The following is a 15,785-nucleotide window of genomic DNA, read 5'->3' as shown; positions in this document are numbered from 1 at the left end:
GTTTGGCTTTTAGCAGTGTTCATCGCCATAGTAACTCGCGATCCACGGCTAACCTGGTCCGGGGCAGGTTATGTTCCAGGTAAGAGGTTGCAAACCGAACTTAGACCAATCAAATGTTCAATTCTCTCTATACCTTTATGAATTGTACAAATTAACTTCACAACTTTTCCTTGCACTGATATAGCAAGACTTTTTCTTTTAGTTGTCCTCTTTCATAGACAGCTAAAAAAAAAGGAGGTACTTTTATTAGACTAGTAATGAAAAACATGCAGTGCCTTGACTTAGCGCTGCATCTGACCTAATAACAGAAATCACATTTAGCAGAGGTGTTTCATTGTACTTATGTCAAACTTCAGAAACTTCAGAGTCTTATCAGCTTTACTGTCCTACTTTGCTATTTCATCCTCCGGAAAGAAGTGGTGGACAGTGGCAGTAACAACTTACACTGTGCCCCAGCAAGACCATGCAGGCCTTTACATCTAATATCCTCAGGGCTCTGGCCTCTGTGTGACAGTCTCTGGGCTGAGCACTGATTCACTTTTTCCCTGCTGATATTTCCATCTCAGCTGCTATCAGTTAATGAGAGTCAGACTGTGGTTCTGCACCTGCGGAGAGCTGCCGAATCAATCTGGAGGATTGCTGGACTACAAAGTGATCTTCAGTACCATGGACAGAGATTCAATCATCAGCCTACAGCCTCATCTGTCCCGACTGAGTCAAAGGAGCATTATGCTAAACAACTCATTTAAATACTGTAATGACATTTCACACAGGTAACAGAATTACATTGTTGTAATGGATAAAGTCATAAGCTATAGGCAAAGTACAATTTTCTCAAAACAGTTGCAGTGCTTTTCAGTGACGTAAACTTTAAAGGGGTCATATAATGTCATTTTTTTACAAGCTAATATGATTCTTTAGGGCCTAAATTAAAAGTTTGTAATATACTTTAATTAAAAATTCTCATTAGTATTGTAAGAAAACACTCATTTTACCTGGTCAAAAACAGCTCTGTTTTCAGCACGCCGTTTAAGTGCATGTGTCTTTAAATGATAATGAGCTTTGCTCACCCCGCCCCTCTGTTCTGTGCGTACACCATTTGTAACACAATAACCATAACGCATCGTTTATTATAAACATGGGATTATGAATTATATTGATAACATCTTAGGCTACATAGAAAACATGCCGTTATGTACCTGAGTGTAAAAATAGCCACATTCATCGTGAAGCGTGCGAGCGATTTGCAAAGATTAATATAAAGATTAATATAAAGGTCAATAAAACATTACACTCACTTCAGTTCTTCTGGAGGTGCAGCAGGAACATGAATAGTTGGTACCGATCCTTTTTTCAGGAGCAGCTTCTTAGCAAATAACCAGCTTTTTACTGATCCTCGTTTGTAAATCAGTCTGGTGTGTGAAATGATTCGCGCAAACATGAAAGCATTGACGTTGATCGTGGGGAATATTCCTTTCGAAAACAAACTCAGCCACTGCGTCTTCAGCTGTAGGCTACGGATTTAGGAACATCGTCAATATGATGCTGTGTTCCTTATTACACCCAAGAACAGAACACCACAATCTCTTAGACCGACGCCATTCTACTCATAGACAGTGCTCCAGCTATCAACAGTGAACGCGCGTCGGCGCGTGCTATGATTGACAGCTCGCTCAGGAGGGCACGAGGGCGGGTCTGTGTTGAAACGCTGCTGTCAATCAACCATCGTGGGAGGGGCGTCGATTTTGTGACGTCATAAAATCGAACAGCTTGATTTGAGATGGGAGGAAACATAAGAAAAAAAAAAAAAACACTGGATGGATTTTTATCATTTTATGATGGTTGTGTACAGGCACTGCCAACACACATTTCAGTACAATCAACTTGTAAAAGTGCATGTACCATTATATGACCCCTTTAAAGGATGATTTAGCAGTCATGCATTAGTTATTCTTCAAATGATGATTAAATATATTATTGGATGGATGGATGGATGGATGACAATAATTGACAGACAGAAAGAATGGATGGATGGATGGATGGATGGATGGATGGATGGAGAACAATTGACAGAAAGAATAGATGATGAATGGATAGATGGAGAACAATTCACAGAAAGAATAGATGATGGAGAACAATTGACAGAAAGAATGGATGGATGGAGAACAATTGACAGAAAGAATAGATGATGGAGAACAATTGACAGAAAGAATAGATGATGGAGAACAATTGACAGAAAGAATAGATGATGGAGAACAATTGACAGAAAGAATATATGGATGGAGAACAACTGACAAAGAATAGATGATGAATGGATGGATGGTGAACAATTGACAGAATGGATGGATGAGAACAACTGACAGAAAGAATGGATAGATGGATGGATGGATGGATAGATAAGGTGCTTCTTCATGAACTGCTTTGCATAATTAAATAATTTGCATAATGTATTTCAAACAATGCAGAAATCATGTGCAAATAAACACAATTGGCGGGTACAATTCATTCTCAGTGATTTCCCCCCTTAGACCTTGGAGGATGGCATTTATCAGTTCTGTTCTAAGATGTGCAATTTACAGCCAGTGAAATAATAGCTTTAAGATTTATTTGAAGTATTTTTCAGCGAAGAAACCAGAGATGAACTATTCAGCCTTGAGATATTAGGATATTAGTAAAGGACATTAGTAAAAATACGGCTCTAATAATCCTCAGCAAAACAGCAGATTTTTTTAATAAGAGTCTTATTCCAAACACTTGAGTGAATATTAAGAGCAGTGCAACAGATCCACACAGTGGTGTGATCGCATCAGGGAAAATGTCTTGTACCTATATATTGTCTATCTGTGGATATAGAGGAAAATCAGTGGCTGGCCTCTTTGCTTTCTTGCAACTCAAATTTAGTCAGAAATCATTACTGAAAAAAAGCATGATCAATCACAGAAGTATTCTATCAGAAGACAGAAGTCGTGGAAAAAAAGCAGGATGTTTTTGTGGAAAATATCCCTCTATAATCTTAGTTCACTGGCTATGGGATTCATAATGGTGATATGGGAGCATAGACTCACAGAGAACTATAAAACATGCCCAGAGGGAGACTTCTTGAGACATTTGGTTGGCTGATTCTGCCTCTGAACTGTAACCACAACCGCAAATGTTCCCCAAGATTGTCTTAAAATAAGACTAATATCAGTTCAGTTCAGTTTTCAGCACATACTTTTGTTGTAATGGTTGCTTTAATACAAACAACAGCAAGCTCTCATACTGTAAACATCAAGACATCTCCTTTTGATTAAAGAAGTTGTAAAAAAATAAAAATGATGACAACATCAATCATGTACCAATGCAAGGTTTATGAATACACATTGTGCACAGGGTGAATGCAAATGACATTTGAAAGAAGCCTTTTGATCAATATGCAATCTTATATCCACTCATCCACTACTTCTCTCTTCCAAACAGAACTATCTTTTAAAAATGTGAAACAGCCTAAGACACAGAAAGTAAATGATCTATTATTCATAATATTCTCACATATTTTGTCGTTCTTTATGGGTTTGTACTAATAATACTTAATTCAACCCAAATAATAAGAAGCAGAGACCTTGTCTAAAGCGTAATAGCATATCTTAAATTAAACTGTTACCTTTAATACACACACACACACATATGCATACATGTATGGTAACACAAAAGCCACTTTGAATGAAATATTTGACAGCAATCATTATTTCATAGTTTCAATATAAGATTATCTGTTGAAGTATAATGTTAATGTCAAATCTTCTGATTTAGCTTTTCCCTGATAACACTCTAATGGCTTGAGAGGATGTATAAAGAAATGCAAGGCATGGAAAAGCATGATATGTTCCTTTACTGAAAATGGCAAAGGGTGGATATCAGTGCAAAATTGCTTGGTCTCAAAACTTAATGTTTCTTAATTACAAAAGAAATCATACCGTATAATCATGCATAACCTTGCCTAATTGTAGTCTCCATTAAGGTACTTATTGGCTATTGCTACCAAATGCCATGTACGTGTAACAAATGGCATGCATTAGAAACTGTTCATGCGAACCACTGATCCTGATCAATATATTCAGAAATAGTTGCATGTGGCAGCCAGCAGCACAATCTGAATCTGTGGATACAGCATGACTGCCATCCAGTGGAAAACTGCAGGTTTATCAGCACTACTGATAGGACACCGCTGTCTTTGTTCTTCTGCTGCTCTGCCAATAGAGCAGAATATTCATGATGCAGTGGTGAAAATAAAGTTTCAAACTGATTATTACCTTGTGATGAAATATTGATATAATCTACCTCTAACAGATATTACTGCTGATGAATTTGAGATCCAACACTAATAGAAACAAATCATGCCTAGTCAATTTAGAAATAAAATTATAATTTTAGCTTTTCTAAATGTAAATATATTGGAGTGTGGCCCACTGGGGGCCTATACCATGAAGCCGGTTTAGGTGGCTAGTCAGGTATGTTTCAGTTTAGTTTGCGCCAACCCTGGGTTTTAGGCACCATGAAAGTGGTTTGGCTTTTAGCAGTGTTCATCGCCATAGTAACTCAGGCTCCACGGCTAACCTGGTCCGGGGCAGGTTATGTTCCAGGTAAGAGATCTCAAACCGAAATTGGACCAAGTCACTCCACTCCACCTGTTTCTCCAAATTAAAGTTCACTATAGCAAATGATTTTTAGTAACATCTGGCTTTTAGTAACACTTATTTAGAATAATAATTTTGTATGATTTAGATATTGTTTATGTAATTATTAATCAATCACACGTTCAATTTTAGTTATTATTATGCACAGTTTAAATGAATAAATATATAAAGGTAATATAAATACGCTTTAGAATCAATAGAAAAAGCTATAAAATGAGCTTAAATGTTCAATTCTCTCTATATCTTTATCAACTGTACAAATTAACCTCACAACTTCTACTTGCACTGATATAGCAAGACTTTTTCTTTTAGTTGTTCTTGCTGTGTAAATTTGTTAATTTTTTTTATATTTTTCAATCTCGTAATATTCTGTAAAGAGAGAAGTGAATCACGATGCTTCTCTCGCGAGAAATGAATCGCAGTTTCACTCTAAGCATGTGATTGGCCGTTCGCTACTGATGTCACACCTAAACTCCTAAACTCAGGATCAAAGCCTGAGTTGACAGAGAAAGATGATGACCAGCATCAAGGTACCAACAAAACCTGGTTGGATTTTTTTTCTTTTTTTCTAAATGGTTTGTTGTTTATTAATAATAATGAATATATACTGTTAATAATGATAATATCTATAATACTGATAATATACAATATATAATTATTAAATTAAATATTTGAAATGTATAAACCAATAAATAAAGTACCGAAGTCTTAAGTTATTATCCTTAGAAAACACAATTGTTATTAACCAGCTTCAATTCATCCCTCCAAATGCTGGCGTGATGTATCCTGGAATCATGTGATGCAGCCTGGAATCATAATCACAACATGTTGGTCTGTTTTTCAAGAGGAAAACTGGTCCCTCGACCCTTGCCTGGTTTCTCCCAAGGTTTTCCCTCCATTTATGTCAACTGATGGAGTCTGGGTTCCTTGCCACCGTCATCTTTGGCTTGCTTAGTTGGGGACACTTAATATTCAGCAATATTATTGATCTGACTGCACTGACACTATTGGATGAGAACTGAACTGAGCAGGACGATGACATCAATGACTTGATTTGACTTAACCTAATACAGGATCATACAGGAGTTTTGATGGCTAAAAATTCTTTAAATCTTAGAAGTGAAGAACAAGTGATACAAAAGAGGAAAAAATGTTTATTTGGCAACATACTTGACATTGTTCTTCTAAAAGCAGTGGAAAACTACAATACAAATAGCAGTTTAGGTTAGGTGATATTTGTATAAAAGAGCCGTTTTAAATTACTGGTGAAACCGCAGCTCCAAGCTCAGAGTGCTAAACAAACACTAAATAAAATGTGTCTTATGTTCAGTCTGAAAATGCTGCAAAGTCATGAAGCTTGTTGGCACATTTTCACACAGAATACATTCTTCTCATAAGACAGTGGTGAAAATGTAACAAGTATTACAAAAATATTTCAATAAAACACCAAAGCATAAAGGCAGATAAGTTCACAGAGGTTAGTAACTTGTAGTTAGGCATGAGGACTTCCTGAAATACATACTTTTAAACCACCAGTCGGCGCTATTGATCAATGCTTCGCATTCTGTCCTCAGTACCACGTGTGCTTTTCAATGGCGTCATTCATAGCAGGTTTTCAAAGTTGAAAATCACAGTACTGACAACATTTCTTGCTCTCTATACCATGATGGTGTCAACAGGAGTTGAAATAAAAATGGATAGATTTGAAAAAACCTGACACAAAAATACTGAAAAGATGTGCAAAAAAAAGAAAGAAAAAAGAGATAAATTTGCCAACTAAAAACTGTGGAGGGAAAGATATTATCAAGTTAGTGTTGGGCGCATGTTGGCCAACTACATTTTATAAAGTCCTAAAGTGCCACAGTCTTCTTTAACCAGTAGCCATATAGTGGTCATCATCGTCCATTAAAACATATGCATACCATTCTTAAATCTAGTTGTTTGAAATTAACTAAGCAAATAAACGATTGTGATAAAGGCTTACCTCTCCAAGTACAAAACCTTACGCATCAAGTTATTTTAATAAAGAAAAAGCGCTCTGCTGGAGTTTCCCCACAGAGTTGCGAGTAGATTTGGCGAGGAAAAGTCCATGTGTAGTTCAAAGTAAACAGCATCGCTCTTTGAAGCTCTTCTTATTCTTCTTATTTTTTCCCTTCCCGTTTTTGTCCTTATTTTCTGACATCTTTTTAGCACGGACCTCCCTCATTAGATCAAAAAATACCTTTGGAAAAACAAAAGGTTCATTATTGCTCAGTATGACAAGGTTGTATGAAAACGAAAATTATCAGTGCAAAAATATTTTGCTATGAAAATGTAAAAGAGTGGCCACATGACCCACAGGGGTCCATTTTGGTCCCTCTTTCAGCTTACGTGCACATGTCACATGGCTCCATATTTTCTCCACTGAAAAGGGCATTTTTCACTAATTTCTGTCCAGATAATCAGTTACAAAAAATCTGAGTCACCTTCATTGGTAAGTAAAGAAGTATTTTCAAAAACTTTGCATTATATATCATCAAATATTTTATAGGAAATTACATAAAACTGCATGTTGCCTCGAGGCAACATTGTACCATAATGGAATCACATAAGGTCATACCAGGCATAGTAGGTTTGAATACTTGACAGTATATTTTATTTGTAAGGAAAGAAGTTTGAATTATCTAAATGTATTTGCATTTTTGCAAACTGAAAACTCAGCATGGTTCGACGGGACATTTGGCCACTATAGTGGGAAATCCGACAAATAGTGGGTTCGTGGGACGAGGGCGTGGCTTGTGAGTGGTCAGCGGGGACTGACTGGTCATTTGGTCACTATAGTGGATAATCGGACAAATAGTGGGTTCGTGGGACGGGGGCGTGGCTTGGGACTGGTCAGGGGGGTCAATGGGACATTTGGCACACCTGTGCTTCATTAAGAAGAGAGAATATTAGCAGAGCAAGAGAATGAAACGGTGAGCTAGTTCTCCACTGCAGGAAATGCTAATAGTGTGTTTTCTTTGTCTCTGCTTCTCCAGATTCAAGTGAGGATTAACTGAACAGCACTGGCCTTCTAACACTGGAAAGCCACATACCTTTTCTGCACCTTCATCACTTCATCAACCTTTGAGCACAGTAATTGCCATGATAATTTATTACTATATGTTCAATATAAGCCCACTGGGGACGTGTGCTCTGCAAGTCAGTTTGGTCTGTGTCCTCATTCAGCCCACCACAATACACACACACACACACACACACACACACACACACACACACACACACACACACACACACACACACACACACACACACACACACACACACACACACACACACACCATTTAAACCGAAACTTAAACGCTATAAATGAATCATCTAAATTTAGAAAAAAACAAGCAGAAAATGTACCTTGTCCACATTGGCTCGTGTCTTGGCAGAAGTCTCTACATACTGCACACCCCACTCTTCTGCTTTTCCTCTGGCCTCCGCCACTGAAACCTTCCTCCGATCCTCAAGGTCCGACTTATTTCCAATTAAAACCAGTGGAATCTTCTCCTCCTCAGCTTTAACCCGCAGGATCTGCTCCCTGCAAACAAGTTTGAGTGGTCCAATTTTCCGATTATACAAGGCCACAATGGGAGATCCAATTTTCTGATTATGCTACAGTAGCTTACAATTCAAGTAGCAAGAATGGTGCAATAACACAGACCTGAATTCTGCTGTGGCTGTGAAAGACTCGTGCTCTGTTATGGAGAACACCAACAGGAAACCCTCCCCGCTACGGAAATAATTGTCTCGGATGGCCGCGTAGTCTTCCTGCCCAGCTGTGTCCAAAATGTCAATCTGCACCTCTTCTCCGTCCAACACCACTTTCTTCCTGTAGCTGTCAGCCTTTGTGGGCTCATAATCTTCAACAAACTAAAGGAGAAAAAAAAAATACCAATATCACTGATAAAGTAAAAGAAAACATGGCAATGCAGAGAACAAAAGCATCTACAAGACTAGACACTTTTTTTGACACTTATGGAGTAAGTAATATCCTGCATCTACCAGATTTTGTTCAACATATGGTCTGTTGACTTACCTCATCATACATAAACTGAAGAGTGAGGGCGGACTTTCCTACGCCCCCACTGCCCACCATAATGACCTTGTGCAGGGCGAGGGAGCTCTGACCCCTACTCTTATTGGCTGCCATTTCTAATTGTGTCCCTCAGGTACACCACAAGACGCCCACAGACAAACTGGCACCACCTGTGGAGAAACAAAAGTATTATGGAGAAGCTGAACCATCAACACTAGAACAGGTGTGCATTTGAACTTGAACAAATATATTTTATCATGCTGGTTCCAAAGCATTTTAGAATTAACACTATACTTTAATAAAACTTTCAGATTTTGAAAAGGTAATCCATATGGCATGTTTCTTAATAAATTATGCAAATTATGTAGAAAGTTATTAGTATTACTACAAAGCCTGTTGGATTAAAAAAGGGTTTATTGCTCAGCACCAGTAAGAGTAAACTTATTTTTATTTTTGGAGGCTTCCTCTTGTCACTCACATCACATTTACAAAAAAAGCAACATATGTTTTTGCCATGTACATGATTAATGCCACAATAACCTAAAAAGGAGGACAAAAACATTTCCCACGCAATTATCAAATGCAATTGGAGTACACTGGAGCACCAAGTACATGTTCCTGGATCAACATTCCAATTAACCAATCAGATTTGAAGGACAAGTTTACAATTTATGTGAAGTTTAGGTGTACAACCAGGGCTGTGTGCTTCTATATCAGTTATTCACCAATATTTTCCCTCTGATTTTAGGGATACATTATGGTTAGGGTTGTGTTTTCAGACAGGAATGTTGTTCCAGGATCAACAAAATATGTTGTCTAAGCCTAAGGGAAGCTCACACTACATGACTTTTAATTGGACTTTGCTGTCACAGACAGATTTCCAAGGTCTGCGACAAAACCCCCGGATTGCGCTAAATCAGTGCTTGTTGCATCACCGATGCTTGTCAAGTAAGAGCCAGTCAGAGAAGTGATCTGACCATGTCTCGAACAGTCATAGACGCTGACATATTTTCAAACCGGTTTGTTATTATTGCAACATAATTTTGTAGTGTGTGCAATGCAACAACAAGGTGGAACTAATCCAGCCATTCAAAGTGCAGATGGTATAGAAAAATTTCATAATCACTTGAGTGAATTTCTCAATACATCAATACATTTCACAAAACATTGGTAAGGGTATCTTTTTATTTTGCATCTTTCTTCTTCTGGACATCTGTAGCAACGGCTCTCACTTGCCAACGCAACACCAGGGAAAACACCCATTTATGAAATTAAAATGTTGTGGAAGGAAAGCCCTGGGTTTATTTTTATGAGCAGCACTGGTACTTTTCCCATCCACAACATCTACAGATGAGCACAATAAACCACTTATGATGCATTACTTGAAAAGTACACACCATAAAATAAAATAAAAAGTAAAATCATATCAACAGACTGATTCTTGCATAAATGGCACTTAAAACTTGAAAAACGATGTGTACTGACGTCTTTCTGCGGTTGAAACAACATTCCTTATGATGTTCATTTATGTTTACTTGATGCTATAAATTAACTAGAAGAGATGATCAGTTCACGAGCAGCTTTAAAAGGTACAATATGTAAGATTTTTGTAATAAAATATACAAAAATCACTTGCACAGTGTGATATATTTCCTGCAATTTTGTACTTACAATATCCCAAAAGTTCCCAAAGATTTTTCATTTCAGAGAAATTGCGAATTTAAATAATGACTCGTCCCTGGTCATTGTCACCTGTCAATGACGTAATATCCGCATTATCCCTGGTTTCCCCTCGTACTGCCATAGTAACCATGGTGACAGACGTGGACAACTGCGTTACGTCTAGCGTCACACTGTTGTTGTTTCGTTCAAACATCATGAACCATGGCAAGCAGACTTTGGGACAAAAGGAGAAATAAAATGAGGATCAATACCAGCGTGGCGTTTGAGATGCCAAGAGCTCCACGTCCGCAACTAACTTCGACTTGACAGAGACGCCACTCTTGCATGTACTTTATTTGACAGGTGAGCAAATATACATAAAACTAATCAATGGTCACTATTCTAATGTTGATCTAGCTTACTGCTTGTCTCATATAGCCAACAAACTAACACATAGAATAACATTTTAACTTTCAACACACTCAGATGCAGTTTAGTATGATAGTGTAGACCAAATGAAACCGCTGCATTACCTCAAGTTTCATTCGTCAAATAAACTGACCTGTGTGAGTAGTAATTCAGCACTTGTGGGTAGTTCGGTAGAATGAAATGTCCTTATTCCTTTATATCCGCGGGACTCGTGTGTGACGCTGATATCCGTCTCTTATTAGCAATCGCGACCTGCTTCATTCCACAGTCATGTTAAAAAACATCCATGTATTCACTCATCCATAAACGTTATTAGAACCTTCGGCATGACGGCAAGTTCCATAATTCTGCTTATGCATCATCAACCTACACCTTTATTATTGTAAGAGGTTAGTGACCCCTAGAGGTGAAAAAAATACATATTGTAGTTTTAACTGAGGCGCTACAGCGAACAGTCACAACACATTAAAGAGCCACAAAACGGCATTTATTGTTTAAATTTATATTTAAAAAAATGAACACATTTGAAAGTTGACTGTTCCATATCAAAAGTAACCTGCTCTGCCCTGTCTGTCAGCGTGTTCTCAGAGTCCTCTTTGCTCAGCGATGTATTTTTCACTGCGTGAGAACATGATGTGTGGCGCCGCGTAAGAGTGGCATAGCTTGTCGGACATAGCAACAGTAACTAAAGGGGGCGGGTCTTTGCGAACGGTCATGTGTAATTTGAGCACTATTGTTATGTGGAGCATTATCTTTGGAGAACCACAGCTGATTAATGAGGATGATACTTAAGCTTCATTAGGTCTGAAATCCAAACAGGCTATTTCTGCATCTTGTTATGATTCATAAGACCATTCATAGGAGAATAATAAGACCACAGAAGAACTTTTCATACTAGTCTTCTTGAGCAGAGGAAAGGGGAACATGACCCACTGCTTCCAGCTATTGTTCCTGGTGGTCCCAAAAAAACACACACACAAAAAACGCTTCAATAGGAAACTAGGGCATCGTGCAGGAAGACGCAGGAATCTGCTAACGAAGGCTTATTTAAAGCTGTCCATTTAAGATGCTTGTTGTCCCATTTAGTCATGTTGGGGATGGGCAATATCCCAAAAATAGCAAAAAATAATAAAATGTAATATTGCACACTACCATTCAAAAGTTTAGACAAGAGTAAGTCAGTAAGACCCCACTGATGCATTTATTTGACCAATAAGATCATGCATTTTATAATATATACCTCAAATATTTACTGCTAACGTAACATTCTTGTTACAGAAAACAGTTGTGCTACTTAAAGGAGAACTCCGGTCAATTTTAACATTGAGCTCATTTTTTTGTACATTTGGAGTGCTGTCAATACAGAGAACAACGACAAAAATCGGTGTTGCCTACAGCGAGTTATTCTATTTTTAAAATTTGCACCCTGTTGACTTCAATGGGGCAAGTACTAAACCTGCTTTTAGCCTCTTAACATCCTTGATGTGTAATTACAAGTGCACAGAAAATGTGAGTGATTCCTTCTGAGTGAACACGAGTGGATCTGACTGCAGTAGATGTGAAAGATATGTATAAAAATGATGTTATTTAAGCCAGCGCAAGTCCAAAGTAGTCGATTGCCGAGTTCACGCGCATAGGTTTAGTTACCTATGATCATGCGCGTGAACTCGGCAATCGACTACTTTGGACTTCAACCGAAAACAGGATGTAAACACAGGTATTTGCGCTGGCTTAAATAACATCATTTTTATTCATATCTTTCACATCTACTGCAGTCAGATTCACTCGTGTTCACTCAGAAGGAATCACTCACATTGGCTGTGCACTTGTAATGACACATCAAGGATGTTAAGAGGCTAAAAGCAGGTTTAGTACTTGCCCCACTGAAGTCAACAGGGTGCAAATTTTAAAAATATTTTTGTCGTTGTTCTCTGTATTGACAGCACTCCAAATGTACAAAAAAATGAGCTCAATGTTAAAACTGACCGGAGTTCTCCCTTAATATTTTTGTGGAAACCATGATTTTTATCAAAACGTTCAAAATGACATTTATTCGGAATAGAAATGCTTTGTAACAATTAAAAAGTATTTACTGTCACTTGATTTAAAATGAATGTGTTTTGAATATAATGCATCACTGCTGAATAAAACTATTAATTTTTTTTATTATTTTTATCTAACCGACCCCAAACATATTCAATAATGTAACAAAAACAATGGTCAGTGGTTTTATTTGATTGTAGATAGCAGCACTTTCTAGGAACACTTAGGAAAATAGTGCTAAAAGATTGTACTGGTAAAATCCAAATGACAACAGTGGAATAATACATGCACAATGTCATCGGCGTTACAGAAAATGCCAGTTAAACAGGGTTAAACAGGGGCTGGGCAAACTAAAATGATGACAGATATGGATATGACCTACATATGCATGCTTCTTAAGCATCTGAAACATTAATGATGGCCCTTCTCCTCCTCCCCAGGCTGGAGGAGTTCATTAGGATTCCCTGAGTACTGTCCACATTCTGCTACACTCGTTCATCACCAAACCCCTGTGAGTAGGGTCTGTGGAGCTGCCATGCCACTAAAAGCGATGAGCATTCTTCAGCTGTGTCGCCCAGTGAGCCTCTCTACAGCTGAGGGAGAAGCTCAGAGATCAATGATGATTCTATTCCCACGCAGCACAGTTTCTCTCATTTTCAGCCATTTAAATGGATGCCAGTTTAGAAGAGGGTCACTGATTTCGTGCACAGGAGAGGTATGCCCTCTGCTTGAGTAGAGTGGCAAGCTGACCTATTCAGCTTCACCCTCTCTGATTGCAGGGCTGCTGGGGACAATCATGGGACACGTCAGGAGAGCTCAGGCAAGGATAGAGAAGAGGCCAGAGCAAAGCAGAGCAGGTGACGGTGAATGGGTCAGGGCCAGCATTAGGCTAGTTCACATGGCACACTTCATTCACTGATAAAGCATTCTAAGGGTAATTGTTACAAAGGACAGAATACATACAAGCTAAATTATCATCATTATTTTAACTATAGTAAAAACCCTGGTATGATGAGAAACACAAAAATGTAATATCTAGTGCAATACCAGTTCACACTTGACTGAGAACAGTGCGGTATTGGGATACATAAATTATTTTGTCCCCTTTTGTGTAGTTCCTTTTTATCTGATTGTACAGTCTTTTTTAAAAGGAAGTGATTGTTCCACTTAATTGTGCCATTTTAATGGTGTTCCTAAAAATCAGCTGTTGCCAGCCAGAGCCATAGGCAAGATCATGAGTTCAATTGCCAGTTATCACAGTTACTGAAAAACACAACTTTTTTGATGGAAACACCTGCCAAATACATAAATGTACCTTGGATTGATGTTGCAAATCAAGACAATATTACCCCTTTTATTTGGAGTTTGCTGAGTGTTTTAATGTCAACTTTCAAAAACATTGAGGTTGACCCTGACTCGGTTTATAATACTAAATTTGTCAAAATTACTGCAAGCAATTAATTAACATTTACTACTGTTTAAGTGTCTTTATTGTCACGTGATCCTTCAGAAATCATTCTACTGTGTGCTCAAGAAACATTTCTTTTTATTATTATCAAGGTTAAAAAAAAGGTTGTTCTTTTTAATATTTCTGTGGACACCATGATGCTTTTTTTAGGATTCTTTGATGAACAGAAAATGCATAAGTACATGCTTAATAAAAGTATTAATTTCTTATAAAAAATTAACAGAGCCCAAAATAATAAACGGTAGTGTACAATGATTAACACAGTACATTTTAATATTGTTATTTTTTAATGGTTGACAGCCTCAATAAATACAGATTGTATACTTATGAAATGATCGTGCTCAAAGCTGACATTAAACTCTGCTCATAAACTTGGGGTATTAAAGGCAAGCTATCTTGATAGCAGAGAATAAATATTTCAACAGCTATAAAGAAGCTTAGCTTGAAGTTGTCTTTCTGGAATTGATTTTACAAAATAATAATTAAAAAAAAAACTATATAGATCCTCTGACATGCTGTGCGGGAGGAAATATCTAACCTACAGGAAACCAGATGACTTTCTTCACTGAGCTAGGCTTGTATGGAACTTCCTGCCCGGATTGATGGGAAAAACAGAGGGGAAAACTGGGCCAAGACCTGATAGGGCTCCAAACATCCCCCTCTCTCCACTCACTTCCCTGCATACTTTCCCTGTACGCTCTCATACCCTCGAGACCAGTACCAGCTGGGAACAGAAAGCAGAGATAAGCTCTCATCTACAACAGAGACCAAAAAAAGGAATGTACAGCGGGGGAACAAATAAGCTACAGTACAAATAAATAACATGAGCTAGTACAGGCAGGTTATAAGATGTGATTCAACGGCAATGCCCTGGTGAAGAATGGGTAAACAAACAATGGACACACACACACACACCTGAGAAGCAGAAGGCATTCTCTATCAGATCTTTCAGGTGAATGTGAGTATAGAGGAATGCCTCGAAATAAAACAGAGCACCAAAAGTAATGATAAAATTCAGTAATAGTATAATAACAGTGAAAAGCTAAAAAGAGGTTTGAAAAGAAATGGAAAAAGATAATACATTAGCAAAAGAGCAATGAAAAAAACAGAAAAAAACCCTCTGACATACTGATGAGAGCATTCCTCTTAGATGTATTCATGGGACTTTCTTGCCAAACTGCATCATAGGCCTATTTTCTAAACTTAATGTAATGCACATGGACTTAGTGCAGCGGGGGTAGTAGATCACCTCACGGATAAACTGATTCTTTTTCTGGACCTAAAATATATGATTAAAACAAAACAATTTTGATCAAGAAACATATAGGCTATAGAAACGTACAAACAGTCAGTCTGCATTTCTTACTTGTTACACATACTAGAATAACATTTAAAAAAAGACATTAATAACCATTTAGTACAAAATAGCACTGTTCATTTT

At 37.7% G+C, this 15,785-nt stretch overlaps 1 protein-coding gene across 2 annotated transcripts in view; it reads right to left on the bottom strand.

The window, feature by feature from the left end:
• Window positions 1-5,811: 5,811 nt before the first annotated feature.
• The window catches only part of ralba (v-ral simian leukemia viral oncogene homolog Ba (ras related)), a 28,435-nt gene continuing 18,461 nt past the window's right edge, over window positions 5,812-15,785 (bottom strand). For both annotated transcript variants that reach the window (XM_081368169.1, XM_081368168.1), the window contains 4 exons: window positions 8,743-8,912; window positions 8,368-8,576; window positions 8,067-8,244; window positions 5,812-6,897 (listed from right to left, as the gene is read on the bottom strand). In XM_081368169.1, coding sequence (XP_081224295.1) covers window positions 6,775-6,897; window positions 8,067-8,244; window positions 8,368-8,576; window positions 8,743-8,856 — 624 coding nt within the window. In that variant the 5' untranslated portion in view covers window positions 8,857-8,912 and the 3' untranslated portion in view covers window positions 5,812-6,774. The remainder of the gene's footprint in view (window positions 6,898-8,066; window positions 8,245-8,367; window positions 8,577-8,742; window positions 8,913-15,785) is intronic.

The sequence above is a fragment of the Scardinius erythrophthalmus genome (genome assembly GCF_964197995.2).
Source record: "Scardinius erythrophthalmus genome assembly, chromosome: 6".
Taxonomy (NCBI): Eukaryota; Metazoa; Chordata; class Actinopteri; order Cypriniformes; family Leuciscidae; genus Scardinius; species Scardinius erythrophthalmus.
Note: the sequence above shows the minus strand (reverse complement) of the source record. Positions and strands in the feature narration are given on the sequence as shown.